This window comes from Solanum dulcamara, chromosome 2, assembly GCF_947179165.1.
Source record: "Solanum dulcamara chromosome 2, daSolDulc1.2, whole genome shotgun sequence".
NCBI classification, from domain to species: domain Eukaryota; kingdom Viridiplantae; phylum Streptophyta; class Magnoliopsida; order Solanales; family Solanaceae; genus Solanum; species Solanum dulcamara.
Genome location: NC_077238.1, coordinates 23,419,942 through 23,435,849, shown reverse-complemented (window position 1 = coordinate 23,435,849; position 15,908 = coordinate 23,419,942). Strand labels below are relative to the sequence as shown.

Sequence of the window (15,908 nt, the reverse complement as noted above, 5' to 3'; positions counted from 1 at the left end):
ATGTCTTTTATTACTCCATTGTCGCACATGATTCTTGTTGAGTTGAAAAGTCGCAAAACTGATTTCTTCTTTTTTTTATTCTCGTCAAGGTCTTTGTATTTTGTATGGACATTAATACACTTGAGTAATGCAGTGCTAAAGTGCAATCGCGCATTTAAAAAGGCCCATGTTTTGATAATTACTTACTGTTAAAAATTACTATTCTTGATTAATTTGATTCTATCCTTTAGTTCACTAGATTATATCTCAAAGACTACTTTTATTTTATCCTTCAGTTCAGTTCACTGGATAGGAAGTTTTCTTATTAGTTTTTTAAATTTTTGGCTCTATTTTCAGGTTCAATATGAAGACTGAATATGAGGATGGATCAATTATGAAGAATACTCTCAGATATTTTGTCGCGCCTGATGCAATTGGAAGGGAACGAGGACGAGGGCTTAAATCTTTGACATCAAAAGGGAAAATTTCAACTAAGAGTTTATCTTCTCAATCTAGTGATCTAGTTAAGCAATACATCAAAGAAGTTGAAACAAGTAAGTTTTTAAAACTAAACTAGCTAGTAGTTGTTCCTACTCACTTATCTCATTTTTCAGTATATATATATTCTCGTCAATGTGTTATCTTCAATCTATTTATCGATGAGTTGTACTCTGAGCACCTTCTGGCTTTTTCTAGGTATTATTGGCAAGGGACGAGAACAAGAACTTTAAACTTTACCATGTCTTCTATTCAAGGAAAGGGAGCGACACATAAGAACTCCATGGTTCTTGAAAAAGAGTATATGCAAGTTAAGACTATATTTCCTTCATCTATTAATCAAGGTAAGCAACAAATTCACGAAGTTAAAACAAGTACATTTTTCAAAATTGTTGAGATTTCAATTGCGTAGACAACTGAAATTAAACTTTTATGTATCAAAAAACAAACAGCTAGACTAGATAGTAGTTGTTCCTATATATATATATATATATATATATATATATATATATATATACTCCTTCATTCTCCTAACACTATCACTTGTAGTTTATAGATGAGATATAGTCTGAGAATCTTATGATTTCAAGAACCTTATTTCTGGCTCTCCAAGTATGATATATTAAAGCTACAAAAATCATGGAACAACTCAAAAGAAAACTAGCTGAGTACACTGATTCCTTGTACAATGAGAAAATTCTGGATGAGCAGTTTATACAACTGCAAGATGAGAGCAATTTGGACTTTGTGGTGGAAGTTGTGTCCCTTTACTTTGAAGATTTTGAAAGGCTTGTCAATGAACTGGCCAAAGCTCTAAATCAGGTTAATGTAGACCACAAAAAGCTGGATGTACCTCTCAGTTTTCATAGAAGATTGATAAGGGGAAGAAGTATGTTGAGCCTTCAGCTAGAATTGCAATATCAGGAAAAGGGGTTGTTATTTGTAATATTTGATCTGATCACACTGTTGCCCTGGGCTTATTATCTATTATCTTTCTTGCTGCATGTTTGTGGGTACAACTGGTTTAGCAACAGTGCTATTGTTATGGCCTACAATCACTGAGCAGCTTCATATCATGCGGAACATACACCACAACTTGCAAATTGAGTGTCCATCTGCTAAGACTGGTCTTTATGGTGGCGGTGCCTTCTTGTCTCTTGATTCTGCACTCTTCTGGTTGGTTTGCTTAATGCTAGCTAATAATGTTCGGGAGGATTACTTTGAAGAAACAACAAATCTTAAAGGCGAGGCTGCAGTAAACTATGAAGAAGATATAGTTATAAAGAGTGCCTAAGCTATTTCTATATGTATTTCACTTGCTTGTTTCATTTCTGATGTTGCCGCAATTAGGTGGTAGCATACCTTGTGCGAGAACTCGATTGTTGCATTTGCATATATGAAAAATGTTATTCAAAAAAAAAATTACTGCTACAACCGGCCACTGCCCATAAATTGTTGCTAGCTCATTTCAGAATTGCCTCCATCGTCTTCTCTTGATACAAGGCATACTCTCCTCTACATTTTTGGGTGGAATTTGAATTCCAGACCATCTACCTATTTCTCCCTGGACCTTATCTATCCATATGCACTCTATAAAAAGAGATATTGTTGAGTCTCTAAAGTATCCATAGCACACAAGCAGCAGCTAGTATTTCTTGCAATAAAATATTCATCTTCTTGATGGAGAATTTGTCCATTTGTACTATCTCCTGTTCTTGAACCTTGTGTTTTCGACATAGATTTGAATTCTTGGTTAATACATATCAAAGCTTTTCTAATTAATTTTTCTTATATTCTTGCAGCTTGTTGATATTTTGGGATAGCACTTGGTGAACTTTAGAGTTCTTTTGTGGTGAGCGGTTTATGTAATTTAAGTGTAAAATTGACATATATTATTATATATGCCAATAGTTACTTATGGGTTTGTTCAAAAAATTTGTACTTACAGATTTTGAAGATTGAAGCTACAAGTCAAGATGCAAGTTTAGAAGATGCAGAAGATCGTTATTATTTTGCTACGGAAGTACTTATGCAAAACTTGATATCATAGTGTAGTTCGAGATGATGATTAGCTAAGCTTTTTATGTTAAGCAAATATAGAAACTAACACCATGGGATTTATGTTAAACAATTTTGAAATTTATATCAGCCTTTTATTTGGAGATTTTTATTAGCAATCCTATATTTATTGATAAAATTTATGATTCTGTGATGTGATATGAAGCTCAAGAAACATTGGTGGTCAATTAGAGACCAAAAATATTGCTTGTCTCTAAAGGTACGTACATCTTTGATGAGACAACTTCTCGTACCTAAAGGTTCACCAAGGATGAGGTAGCTACTAGTCACAAAAACTGATCTACGACGAGGTACTCGTCCCAAAAAAGTAATCTGGGATGAGGTAGTTGCTTGTCCCAAAAGACTAATCTAGGACAAGGTAGTTTATAATCAGGGATATAAAGACCAGAAAGTAACTAGTTTTCTAAGAAGAAAATCATCAATTTGGGATGAGATATATTGTCTCTAAAAGTAATTTGGTGACAAGCTATGCTTCCTTCTCTAAAAACATTTAGAGACTAGCTAAATGAGCCCGTTGCAATTGATCTCTAGCGAAGAGGTCTTTTAGGACTGGTGGTGACCAGCCTTTTCCCATCGCAATAGACTATTTGAGACCAGATTTGGACTTTCGGGCACAAGATTTTCCTTCCTTAGAGGTTGTTTTTTTTGTAGTGAATTATGAGACAATGTAGGCAAAATATGTGTTAGTACATAAAAGGTACAAAGTATGTGAGATATGCATGAACAAATAAAGAAACGTGAACAATATGACATAAGATGCATGACTAACATAATGAACATGAGTAAGGCTTAAACGCATGTGGAAACATATTAAAACTTATGGTCAATGCATCAAAACTACATAGTAAATCTTATATCTTAGCATTCAACTTGTGTGGGACAAGACCTTTAACTGACATCTTAAGACCATGCAAACTATAACATAGAATCCGATGTAACTCCCACATCGAGAAGAGAGAGGCTTCTTCAAAAGGTAGACTCCTTGAGAAGAAACTTTAACTCAATAGCTATATGTGGATCCATTAACTAAGCCATGAAGGCAACCTACGTCGGCAACGTAGTTTGAGACTTTAGGTTGCCATTAGGATTCTCTTGGGTAAGTAACTACGCTATCAGACCGAACCCCACTTAGAAGTCCTCTCGGTGCTTAGTCAATATCCTAACGGAATTCATTCAAACATGATCATAAACATTATAAGAAAAGACAGTAACTACCTATCAATCTATCTTTATAAAACATATTAAGAGTAGTTCATTAACTTTAGTAATTAATAGAAATTTATAACTTCGGTGAGAATTGTCCTTATCACCATCTTAAACATGATTTGTGTGAAAATAACTTCATGCATGGCATTCATAATTCAACTTGAAATCATACAATTCATGTAGACACATGCTTAGAATAATCATTGATAACAATAAAAACAAAATTGAAACATCCCAATGCATTTCATCAAAACTAGGGTTAATAGACAATTGAAAATTGGGGAAAACTTTGAGAAAACCTTGGGACTCCATGGGTGAAAAAGAACTCATGGAGAAATCCCCACATACCTTGAAAAAATCAACCCAAAATTAAAGAAGAACTTTGGTGGAATTTGAAACCCTAGCTTGGAATTTGGAGAAGAGCTTGAGAGGATTTGTGATCTTGCCTTAGGTGAATGAATTAGAATAGAGGGAATTTTGAAGGGATGGGTAGTTATAGGATTGAACTTAGTCATAATTATGTCTAGATACATTGAACTGGACTTTGGGTAAAGACAGAATTACCCTTCATTAAATTTGAAATTTGACCTTATGAATTGAACTCTACGATTCGTAGAAGTGGTGACGAGTCGTAGGAATGACTTGTCCTACAGGTTTTGGGAAACACCTAAAAATCTAGTCTCTGAACTTTTGCTACAAGTCGTCAATACAACTCGTAATCACGTATACAGATTGTAGACCCAACTCGTCTTGTAGGGTTAAAATCTAAAATATTTCAGTCTCTAAAGTTGTGTTTATGAGTCATTTCTATGACTCGTCATCTTGGTTACAAGTTGTTGATTAGACACGTCCTGCAGGTCCAAAAACCTATAATTTCTAAACTCAGATGTTTAGTTACGAGTTATTTTTGTGACTCATCAAATGGACGACGACTCATCCAATCAAGTCATAGAACCTTTCCTGAGGTAGATCCTCAACTACCTTCAAAACCCATACTACAACTTGTCCTTATGAGTCGTAGGAATGTGTATGAGTCATAGATGGAATCGTAAATCCTGTGGTCAGTCCCTTTTCTCAAAATTTCTCCTTGTCCTAACTTTCCGACTATCGGAGTCTTATAATATCTCCCCCTTAGAAACATTTATCCTCGAATGAAGTTCAACTAGCATAGGGAAGACACATAAAGAGGACTAGCAATCCAACATGAATATAATGACACCTTAAAATGCATAGAACATAAAAATTTCAAAAAGATAAAACATGGCTTAAAATCAACTTTCATGAACATGCATACATATGAATGACTTAGGAGGAACTGAATACGTAAGAGTTCAATCAACTTGAATAAGAACAACTTACTACTTTAGACTTGAGTAGAGGGAAAGAGATACCGGTATTGTTTCATCATATCTGTCTTTGCTTCCCAAGTAGAACTCTCTACTTGTTGATTCCTCCACAATACTTTGACGGACACAAACTTCTTTGTTTCTTAGCTTCTTCACTTGCCGGTCTAAGATTTCTACAGGAACCTCCTCATAAGTCAAATTATCTTCAACACTCACATCTTCTAATGGTACAATGGAATTTGGATCACCCACAAACTTTTTCAACATAGATACATGAAACACCGGGTGAACCATAGCTAACTCTAATGGCAATTCTAACTCATAGACCACCTTACCAATACGCCTCAATATCTTATAAGGTCCAACATATCTAGGAATAAATTTCCTTTTCTTACCAAAATGCATTATACCATTCATGGGTGAAACCTTCAAATAAACCCAATCATCGACCTCAAATTCAAGTTCCCTTTTCCTAACATCCGAATAGGACTTTTGACAACTTTGAGCCGCCTTCAACCTCTTCCTTATGAGTCTCACTTTCTCCATAGCATCAATTACCAAATCTACACCAATCAAGGCCATCTCACCTACTTCAAACCATCCCACCTGGGACCTACATCTTCTCCCATATAATGCTTCAAAAGGAGCCATTAGAATGCTAGAGTGATAACTATTATTATTGGCAAACTTAATCAATGGTAGATGCTCATCCCAAATTCCCTTAAAATAAATAACACATGCCCTTAACATATCCTATAAAGTTTGGATCTTTCTTTCATCTTGACCATCGATTTGAGAATGGAAAGGAGTGTTTAACTTAACCTTTGTACCAAGACCCTTTTGAAATGACTTTCAAAAGTGTAAAGTGAATTGAGTACCTCGATCCGATATAATGAATAAGGGAACACCATGAACTCTTACCAACTCACGAACATATAACTTAGCATAGTCTTCGGCACCATAAGAAGTCTTAACCGGTAGCAAATGAGCCAACTTAGTCATCCGATCTACAACAACCTAAATGGAATCATATTTCTTTTTAGTACGAGGTAAACTCGTTACAAAGTGCATATTCACATCTTCCCACTTCAAAGTAGGAATTTCAATATCTTGGGCTAGACCTCCTGTTTTTTGATGCTCAACCTTAACTTATTGAAAATTTGGACACTTAGCCACAAACTCCGCTATATCCTTCTTCATACCATTCCACCAATACACTTCCCTTCAAATTGTGATACATCTTGGTGGATCCCGAATGAATCAAATACTGAGAACTATGAGCCTCATTCAATATCAACTCTCTTAAACCATTGACATTAGGCACACACAACCGGACATGATAACGGAGTGCACCATCTACCCCTTGGTAGAAAGCCTCAATGGCTTTTTTGACAATCGACTTCTTTAATTCAACCAACACCGAATCACTATCTTGCTTGACCTTGACATCCACCACAATAGACGATTTTGAACCTTTATGCACAAGAACACCTCCATTATTAGAATTAACCAAACGCACACCTAAATGTACCAATCTATGAACATCCCTGACCAATTCTTTTTTACCATTCTTAACATGTGCAACACTATCCATAGACAACCGGCTAAGGACATCGACAACTACATTGGCTTTGCCCGGATGGTACAACACACTCATATCATAGTCCTTCAATAATTCAAGTAATCTCCTTTGACGAAGGTTCAAGTCCTTTTGCTTAAACACATATTGTAAACTCTTATGGTCGGTAAACACATCCACATGGACACCATATATATTGTGTCTCCAAATCTTCAAAGCAAAAATAACCGCCGCTAACTCCAAGTCATGATTTGGATAGTTTCTTTCATACACCTTAAATTTCCTAGAAGCATAGGCTATCACCTTACCATGTTGCATCAAAAAAAACCAAGACAAACCCTTGAAGCATCACAATACACAATAAAACCATCGTACCCTTTCGGCAAGGTCAAAATAGGAGTGGTAGTGAGACGATCTTTCAACTCTTGGAAACTCTTCTCACAAGCTTCCGACCATTGGAGCTTCACTTTCTTTTGAGTCAACTTAGTCAAAGGTGATGAGATAAATGAAAATCCTTCCACAAATATTCTATAATATCCGGCTAGGACCAAAAAACTTCAAATATCCGAAGTGGATAACGGTCTAGGCCAATTCTTAACCGCCTTATTTTTCTTAGGATCAACTATAATCTCTTTATCAGACACACTGTGACCAAGAAAAGCAACCTCTCTAAATCAAAACTCACATTTATTGAACTTAGCAAATAATTGCTTATTCCTTAGAGTTTGCAACACAATCCTTAAGTGATTAGCATGTTCCTCCTCATTTCAAGAATAAACCAAAATATCATCAATAAACACAATTAAAAACATATCTAAATATTATTTGAACACCCTATTCATCAAATCCATGAATATCACAGGGGCAATGGTCAAACCAAATGACATAACTAAAAACTCATAATGGCCATACCTTATTCGAAATGCCGTTTTAGAAATATCACACTCCCTTACCCTCAATTGGTGATAACCAAAATGAAGGTCAATCTTATAAAAATAACTTTTCCTTTGCAATTGGTCAAACAAATCATCTATCCTCGGAATTGGATATTTATTCTTTATGGTTATTTTTATTCAATTATCGATAGTCAATGCACATATGAGCGAACCATCCTTCTTTCTAACAAACAAAATGGGAGCACTGTATGGGGATATACTTGGTCTAATAAAATCTTTGTCTAACAAGTCTTTCAATTGATCATTTAACTCTTTTAGTTCCACCGGAGCCATTTGGTAAGGAGGAATAGAAATGGATTGAGTGCCTGGAAGAAGGTCTATACCAAAGTTAATTTTCTTTTCTGGAGGGACACCGGGTAGATCATAGGGAAATACATCCAGAAATTCATTAACAATGGGGACCGACTCTAGAGTAGGGGCTTCTAAATTAGTATCCCTAACCCTCACAATATGGTAGATGCAACCTTTGGAAATAAATTTTGAGCTTTAAGGCACAAAATGAATTTACCCTTAACATAGAATTACTACCCTTCCATTTTAGGACCGGCTCATTAGGAAATTGAAACTTAACCACTAAAGTTCTACAATCAATAAAAGCATAACATGTATATAGTCAATCCATACCAAGGATAACATCAAAATCGGTCATGTCAAGCTCAACTAGATCACATAGAGTAACTTTATGGAAAACTGAAATCAGATAATTTTTATAGACTCTTTTAGCCACAACCGACTCACCTACGGGAGTACAACAATAACAACAACAACAACAACCTAGTGAAATCCCATAATGTGGGGTCTGAGGAGGGTAGAGTGTACACAGACCTTACTCCTACCAAGGTAGGACGGCTGTTTCCAAGAGACTCACCTACGGGAGTATATAAAGAAAAAGGCTCTAACAATATTTTGGGGCTAACATCAAATCTCCTGGCCACAAAAGGAGTAACAAAAGATAAATTTTCACCCGTATCAAGTAAGGCATAAACATCATAGTGAAAGACCCGTAACATACTGACAACAACATCGGGAGTCTCCTCTACCTCTTGCCTACCATGAAGAGCATAAAACCAATTGGTGCGTTGACCACCCTTTTGTTGCACTTGAGCACCTTGTTGCACTTGGCCTCTATGAGCAACTTGACCTTGAGGATGATCACCTTTGACCTTATATTCCTTAGCATGATAACTAGGTTTGCTACATCAATAGCACATATTCAAACCTGTTAGACACTCTCTTTTGTGGTTCTTTCAACACTTCTTGCATGCAGGGGTCACTTGGCCAATTGGGGCACCTCCTTGAGGCTTAGGGTTGGGCACCCTATCCTTTTCAAACCTTGAATTAGTAGCATTTGAAGATCCTTGACCAGAGTACCTTTGGAGAAAATGAGGATGCCCACCACTTCCGAGATTAACATAAGAAGAATCACTATCATCGGTCCTTGCCCTCTTAGACTCCCTAGCACTTCTTTTTTTAAGCTTTTCACCCTTTATTTGCTCTGCATATGTCATAGTCTAGAGATGTCCATTTCTCGAATCAACATAGCCATCTTAAACTCCTTAGAAACCACATCCTACATACCCGACACAAACTTTCTCGTACGGGCTCTTAGGTCGGCAATCATGAATGGAGCATATTTTGATAATTGGGTGAACTGGAGGGCATACTCCCTCACACTCATGACATCTTACTTAAGGTTGATGAATTCTTGTACCTTGGCCTTCCTCAAATCCAATAGAAAAAAGCAATCAATAAACACTCTTTTGAATTCCTCCCAAGTTCGGGATCCGCCTCTCTAGGATTCTCACTCTTCTATTGATTAAATCAACTACAAGAAACGCCCTTCAATTGATAAGTAGCCAACTCCGCCCTATCTACCGGGCTAATCCCATAATCTCCATAATCTTGTGAATGCTACCAAGAAACTCTTGTGGATCCTCTTCCATCTTGGAACCCCAAAACTCCAGAAGATTCATCCTTATGAAGTCACAAAGTTCTATTTCTGCCATAACCACATTTGGGTTCACGAGAGAAACCACCTCACAATTCGCTTGAGCTATAATGGCTTGAGCATATATTTGAAAGGACGTTTGGAACTCGACATCGGAGACTTGGTCATTCAAGGGATCATTCAGAGCTTGTTGCGCTTCTTCAACCACATTCCTTCGAGTGGCGTATCTTTGTGGAGGCATTTTCTAAAATTCACAGAGAACAAGCATTAGAGGGAAAGACTTAGAGTATCACTCTACCACATGACGTAGATTATGAAAGAAGTGAGATTTTCCTAAGACACTTCATAGTTTATTTATAGATGTGGCGCGCTTCACACCAATGAATAAGATTTTACTCAACGCAGCATGTTAGACTCCCTAGGACACTCCTAAACCTTGTTCTCTGATACCAAGTTTGTCATGAACAAAATTAAGTCCAAGCCATGACACGGCAATTAGGAACTCGAAGGATCCTAACCAAGCCATCTTAGTATACGTCACATACATTAGGTAAAATAAGCATAATCAAGATAAGCAGAAGAACAACTCAATGATGTAAGTCTAAGGGATAGATATACTCAATCAATGTCAAAAATAGACTACACCAAAGTAACATCTAAACATGCCTCTATTCTAGACTAGATGGGGGCTTAGCACAAGCTCCTAGCTTACCCGAATTATAAGAGAAAGTCAAAATAGCCATATGAAAGGAAAGTCATGTCCTAGATGATATGATGACTCACTAACTCTTTGAGAACTAAGCAACTCTAGCCATAAATATAAGGAGCGTGAGTATCGTCCGTCCTTACAATATGAGACAATGTAGGCAAAATATGCATTAGTACATAAAAGGCACTAAGTATGTGAGATATGCATGAACAAGTAAAGGAAAGTGAGCAATATGACTTAAGATGCATGACCAACATGATGAACATGAGTAAGATTTAAAAGCATTTGGAGACATATTAAAACTTCTGGTCAGTACATCAAAACTTCATAGTAAATCTTATATCTTAGCATTCAACTTGTGTGGGATAAGACCTTTAACCGACATCTTAAGACCATAAAATCCGATATAACTCCCACATCGAGAAGAGAGAGGCTACTTGAAAAGATAGACTCCATGAGAAGCAACTTTAACTCAATAGCTATATGTGGATCCATTAACTAAGCCATGAAAGCAACCTATATCGGCAATGTAGTTTGAGACTTTAGGTTGCTACTAGGATTCCCTTGGGTAACTAACTACATTACCGGATCAAACCCCACCTAGAAGTCCTCTCGGTGCTTAATCAATATCCCAACGGAATTCACTAAAACATGATCATAAATATTATAGGAAAAGATAGTAACTACCTATCTATCCATCTTTATAACACATATTAAGAGCAGCTCATTAACTTTAGTGATTCATAGAAATCCATAACTTCGATGAGAATTGTCCTTTCACCATCTTGGACATGATTTGAGTAAGAATTGTACTTATCACACACTAATAACTATCTTGGATCATAATTGATCATCATCATAACTTTCGTCATTAAATCATAATTTCAACTTCATTCCTAAAATCTTTCTTCTGAAATTATCAAACTTGTAATCAACTCATGAAAATCATCTTTAAACTTCATAATCATGATTGAAAATAACTTCATGCATGGGCATTCATAAATCAACTTGAAACCATGCAATTCATGTAGAAACATGCTTAGAATAATCATTGACAATAATAAAAATGAAATTGAAAAGCCCAATACAATTCATCAAAACTAGGGTTAATAGACAATTGAAAATTGAGGTAAACTTTGAGAAAACCTTAGAAATACATGGGTAAAAGGAACCCATGGATAAATTCTTACATACCTTGAAGAAATCAACCTAAAATTGAAGAAGAACCTTAGTGGAAGTTGAAACCCTACCTTGGAATTTGGAGAAAAGCTTGAGAGGATTTGTGATCTTGCCTTAGGGGAATATAGGTGAATGAATTAGAATAGAGAGAATTTAGAAGGGATGGGTAGTTATAGGCTTGAACTTAGTCATAATTGTGTCTAGATACATTGATTCAAACTTTGGAAAAATATGGAATTACCCTTCATTAAATTCAATATTTGACCTTACAAATTAAACTCTACGATTTGTAGAAGTGGCGATGAGTCATAGGAACGACTCATCCTGCAGTTTTTGGGAAACACCTAAAAATTTAGTCTTTGAACTTTTCCTACGAGTCGTCATTATGACTCGTAATCACGTATACGGATCATATACCCAACTGGTCTTGTAGGGTTAAAATATGAAATTTTCAATCTCTGAAGTTGTGTTTACGAGTCATTTCTATGACTTATCATCTTGGTTATGATTAATCGATTAGACTCGTCTTGTAGGTCTAAAAACCTACAATTTCTAAGCCTCAGATGTTTATTTATGAGTTATATTTATGACTCGTCTACTGGATAACGACTCGTCCAATCGAATCCTAGAACCTTACCTAAGGTAGATCCTGGACTAACTCCAACACCCACTATACGAATCATCCTTACGAGTCGTAGAAACATATATGAGTCATAGATGAAGCCGTAAATCCTGGGGTCAGCTCCCTTTTCTCGAAATTTCTCCTTGTCCAAACTTTTTGATTATCTGAGTCTTACAATCAGAGACTTAGAATATCAAGTGTGTAGGACGAAGGACTTCTATGGCCCGTAGAAGGGACTTCTATGGCCCGTAGAAGGGACTACAAACCGTAGAAGGTCTCATTGACCCAAAGTCTTGATACCCACTTCAGATCCCTTTTCTACAAGCAGGGTCCACGACTCGTAGAAAGGTGTACGATCCGTAGAAAGGTTTATAGACCCAAACTTGTGAACATCCCTTAGTGTACTTCTATGACCCTCTTTCATGATCCATAGAAAGGTCTACAAACCGTAGAAGGTCCCGTAGACCCAACTTTAGAACCTGTAGTGTCCCAGTCAACTTCCTATGAGAGGGCTCCTACAACCCGTAGAAGCTTCTACGGACCGTAGGAGGTACTCGTAGAGTCTGTCAGCTTTTAATGAAGGATATTTCCGTCCTTTCTCACCCTTTTCAAGTATAAGACTTAATATTTTGGAATCAAACTAAGTCCTTTATCAGTATCATTCAACCTTTTCAAGACATAAAACAAGGTTCCAAGGGGAGAAAGGCTAAAGTTCCAATAGCGTTCATCGAATTCTTCCAGTTTCTTCAAAAATATTGTTCTTCCATGTATGTAAGGCTACTTAGAGTCTTGGAGTAAGTTCTTCCTCATGCCTTACATCTAAATTCAGTCAGTAAAAGATTAACCTACGGTTCTAACCCAAGTTTTCTTTGGATTTTTGAACTGAACTGTATTCATTTTATTGAATATTGAGTATTATTATTAAGTATATTCTTCCTCATGTAAATTCTGATTTTCTTGGATTACAGTTCATGATTATTTCTCACATAAACCCTACCCAGTTGACAATAAAGGTATTGCATTGTTCTTCACTATGCATGATTTTTAGAATTTGAGTAAGTAAAGTATTTCGCATTACTCGTTTATAATGCATGATCCTCATAACATAAATAAAATTTAGTATTTCGCATGTTGATCAGTAAAGATTTTTAAAGGAACTAAAGGGTTCCAAATCCATTATCAGTATTGAGAAAAGCTTGTTACTTTTAAGAAGAGCATAAATAGTTTCAAAAGCAGTTTCAATCAGTTAAAAAAAGAGTTCAATATAGCTTTAAGAAATATTTTTGAGCATTGACCCAACACAAACAGTTTTAATGTTATTGAGCATAGTGCATATTTTGGGAGTAGTATTGAGAATCAATTTGGGTACAAGTTAAGGTAACTCCAACTCCATAACCTGCGCCACCAGCGTAGATAGGATCGTACCATTAATCTGGGTGACTCCTCACTCGTCCCAAAAGAGGACTTTAAGATGGATCCATAAGTAAAATTATTGTCCTATGCTCTGGCAAGGAGTATGATGGCTCTAGCAACATGTGCTAGATGTTATGTCATCACAAGACTCATAGTGATGATTGTCGTTTAGAGAAACTCTCCAAGAAAGTAAAGTAATTATTTTCAGATGATATGTGTATATTGCATTGTCCTAGTTTTGAAAATTTACATATTTTACTTTACATGCATACTTCACATCTCAGTCAAGTTACCTTTAACGTTTCTATTCAGCATGAACATTCTATTCAGTTTAGTGTTTTCATTTAGCTTTATTCCTTACCGTAATTCTATGTATTAACATTCTTCGATGCTACATGGTTTTATGATGCAGACGCAAGTATTTAGAATCATCAACAGGCGCCCTATTGAGATCACACTTCATCAGCCTTCTATGAGCCCTCCTTGCTTTCAGAGGACGCCTTTATAGGTATTTTCTTTTAGTATTAGTATTTCATTTAAGGTAGCCACGGGTCTATTCCGACACCTATCTTTAGTGATTAAAGGCTCGTGGACAAACATAGAGTTTGATTCAGCTAGTCTTTCAGTTGATATTTTTTGAAAATATTATTTATTGCCTATTATATTCAGATATTTTAGAAAGATTCTCAAGTTATATTTTAGCATTTAAATGCTCACTTCTTTTAAAGCTTTGATATCAAGTTAGTCTTTTTCTATGTAGTTAGTTAGGCCAAAGGTTCTCTTAAGTTCAGCAGTGATTTTAGAGTGTCGACCACGCCTAGTGTGTAGACTTGGGGCGTGACAAACATGGTATCAGATCATAAAGTTCAAGAGTCTTAAAACGTTTATGAAGTTGTGTCTAGTAAAGTCCTTCTTATCGGTGTGAAGTGTGTCACATCTATAATAGAGAGGCTACATGACATTAGGAAGTAGCACCCTTCTTTCACACTCTAAATACGTGCAATAGAGTTTAACCATATAAAAGTTTCTTCTAACTCATACGTTTACACGTTTTCAGATCATGCCTCCCAAGCATACCATTAGTTAGAGAAACATTGCCAGCACTGAGATCTCACCGACTACTATGCCTCCACCTTCAAGAATACAGACAAGGAATAGAGCTCGTCTAAGAATCATAAATTTGGAAGCTGAGGTTTCTTTGGGATTCAATGGGTGAAAGGATACCCATTGATGAAATTCCACCTACCAAACTAGTTTGAATCTTGAAATGAAGACTTGAACCTTTGGAACCCTAGTTCTTGCTTGAGAAAAACTTGAGAGAGAAATATGATTTTCTGAGTCTTGTGCATGAAAGGGATGTTTATGTCACTAAATATTTCTTAATCCCACTTAGAATAGGCTAAAATGACATAGTATAAGGATTAAAAATAGTGGAAAAGATCAAAAGGAACCCTAAAGAAAAACTATCAGATGTCATTTATGAGGGCCATCTACGGTCCGTGACTGTATAGCTCTATTCGTAGAAATTAGAGAGAGTTGCTGAGTTTCTGAAGATTGATTCTATGAGACCCATCTACGGTCCGTAGATTAATCTACGAGTCGTAAAATGTGTCTGTAAAAATCATAGAATTCCTATGTTTCTGAAGTTTGATTTACGAGACGTATTTTATGATTCGTAAACTAATCTACGATTCGTGGTCCTTGTTCATCTTGTTCAAATAAAAATTCAAGTATCTGAAGTCGATCTATGATTCAAGTTTACGATTCGTAAAATTAATTATGACTCGTAAACTAGACTCATAAATCTCATATAAAAATTCCTTTTTCTGAAGTCTCATCTATAGATTCCATCTACGATCAGTGGTACCATTTACGGTCTATAGATGGTGTCCGTAATTCTCAAAAATCTGCAGATTTAGAATTTTTTTTTAAGCTTTTCCTGATCTGATTTGAGCTAGGAATTTTTGAGGTGTTATAATTTGATAAATAATATAGATATTGTGAAAAGTACCAAACAATCTTTGTCTATTAATTTTGATATGAAAAATCTGGGTGAAGTAAGTATGATATTAAGAGTTAAAGTTATAAAGAATGAAGGTGAGATAATGTTGTCAGAAGAACATTATGTGGAGAGACTTTCTAAAAAGATTGAATGTTTTGAGATGATACTTGTAGTGATTCCTTATGGTGCTAACTCCCAATTGTAAAGGAATACAGGTGATCCAGCTACTCAGTCTAAATATGCTCAGATTATTAAGAGTCTGTACATTTAATAAATTTTAATAGGCCTGATATAGCATATATTATGTATAAATTGAGTAGATATACTCATAATTTCAATAATCGGCATTGGTCAGCATTAATTAGATTAATAAAATATTTAAGAGGAACCAT

The 15,908-nt window shown here is 35.8% G+C and overlaps 1 protein-coding gene across 2 annotated transcripts; it reads left to right on the top strand.

Annotated features, from left to right (window-relative positions):
* Nucleotides 1-240: 240 nt before the first annotated feature.
* Nucleotides 241-2,581, top strand: LOC129875907 (uncharacterized). Of its 2 annotated transcripts, XR_008763243.1 has the most exons (4): nucleotides 241-533; nucleotides 676-821; nucleotides 2,280-2,329; nucleotides 2,426-2,581. XR_008763243.1 is itself a non-coding variant. In XM_055951149.1 (3 exons), exons 2-3 carry the CDS (start codon nucleotides 719-721, stop codon nucleotides 1,769-1,771), a joined length of 369 nt encoding a protein of 122 aa, XP_055807124.1. In that variant the 5' UTR covers nucleotides 241-533; nucleotides 676-718; the 3' UTR covers nucleotides 1,772-2,144. The 2 variants fall into 2 exon arrangements, 1 of the variants encoding a protein (XP_055807124.1); XM_055951149.1 differs by lacking the exons at nucleotides 2,280-2,329; nucleotides 2,426-2,581 and adding an exon at nucleotides 1,506-2,144.
* Nucleotides 2,582-15,908: the final 13,327 nt, after the last annotated feature.

Coding starts and splice junctions, on each gene's coding strand:
- LOC129875907 (XM_055951149.1), top strand. CDS start 719: ATGTCTTCTATTCAAGGAAAGGGAGCGACACATAAGAACTCCATGGTT. Junction 822..1,505: donor TCCTTCATCTATTAATCAAG/GTAAGCAACAAA, acceptor CAACTGGTTTAG/CAACAGTGCTATTGTTATGG.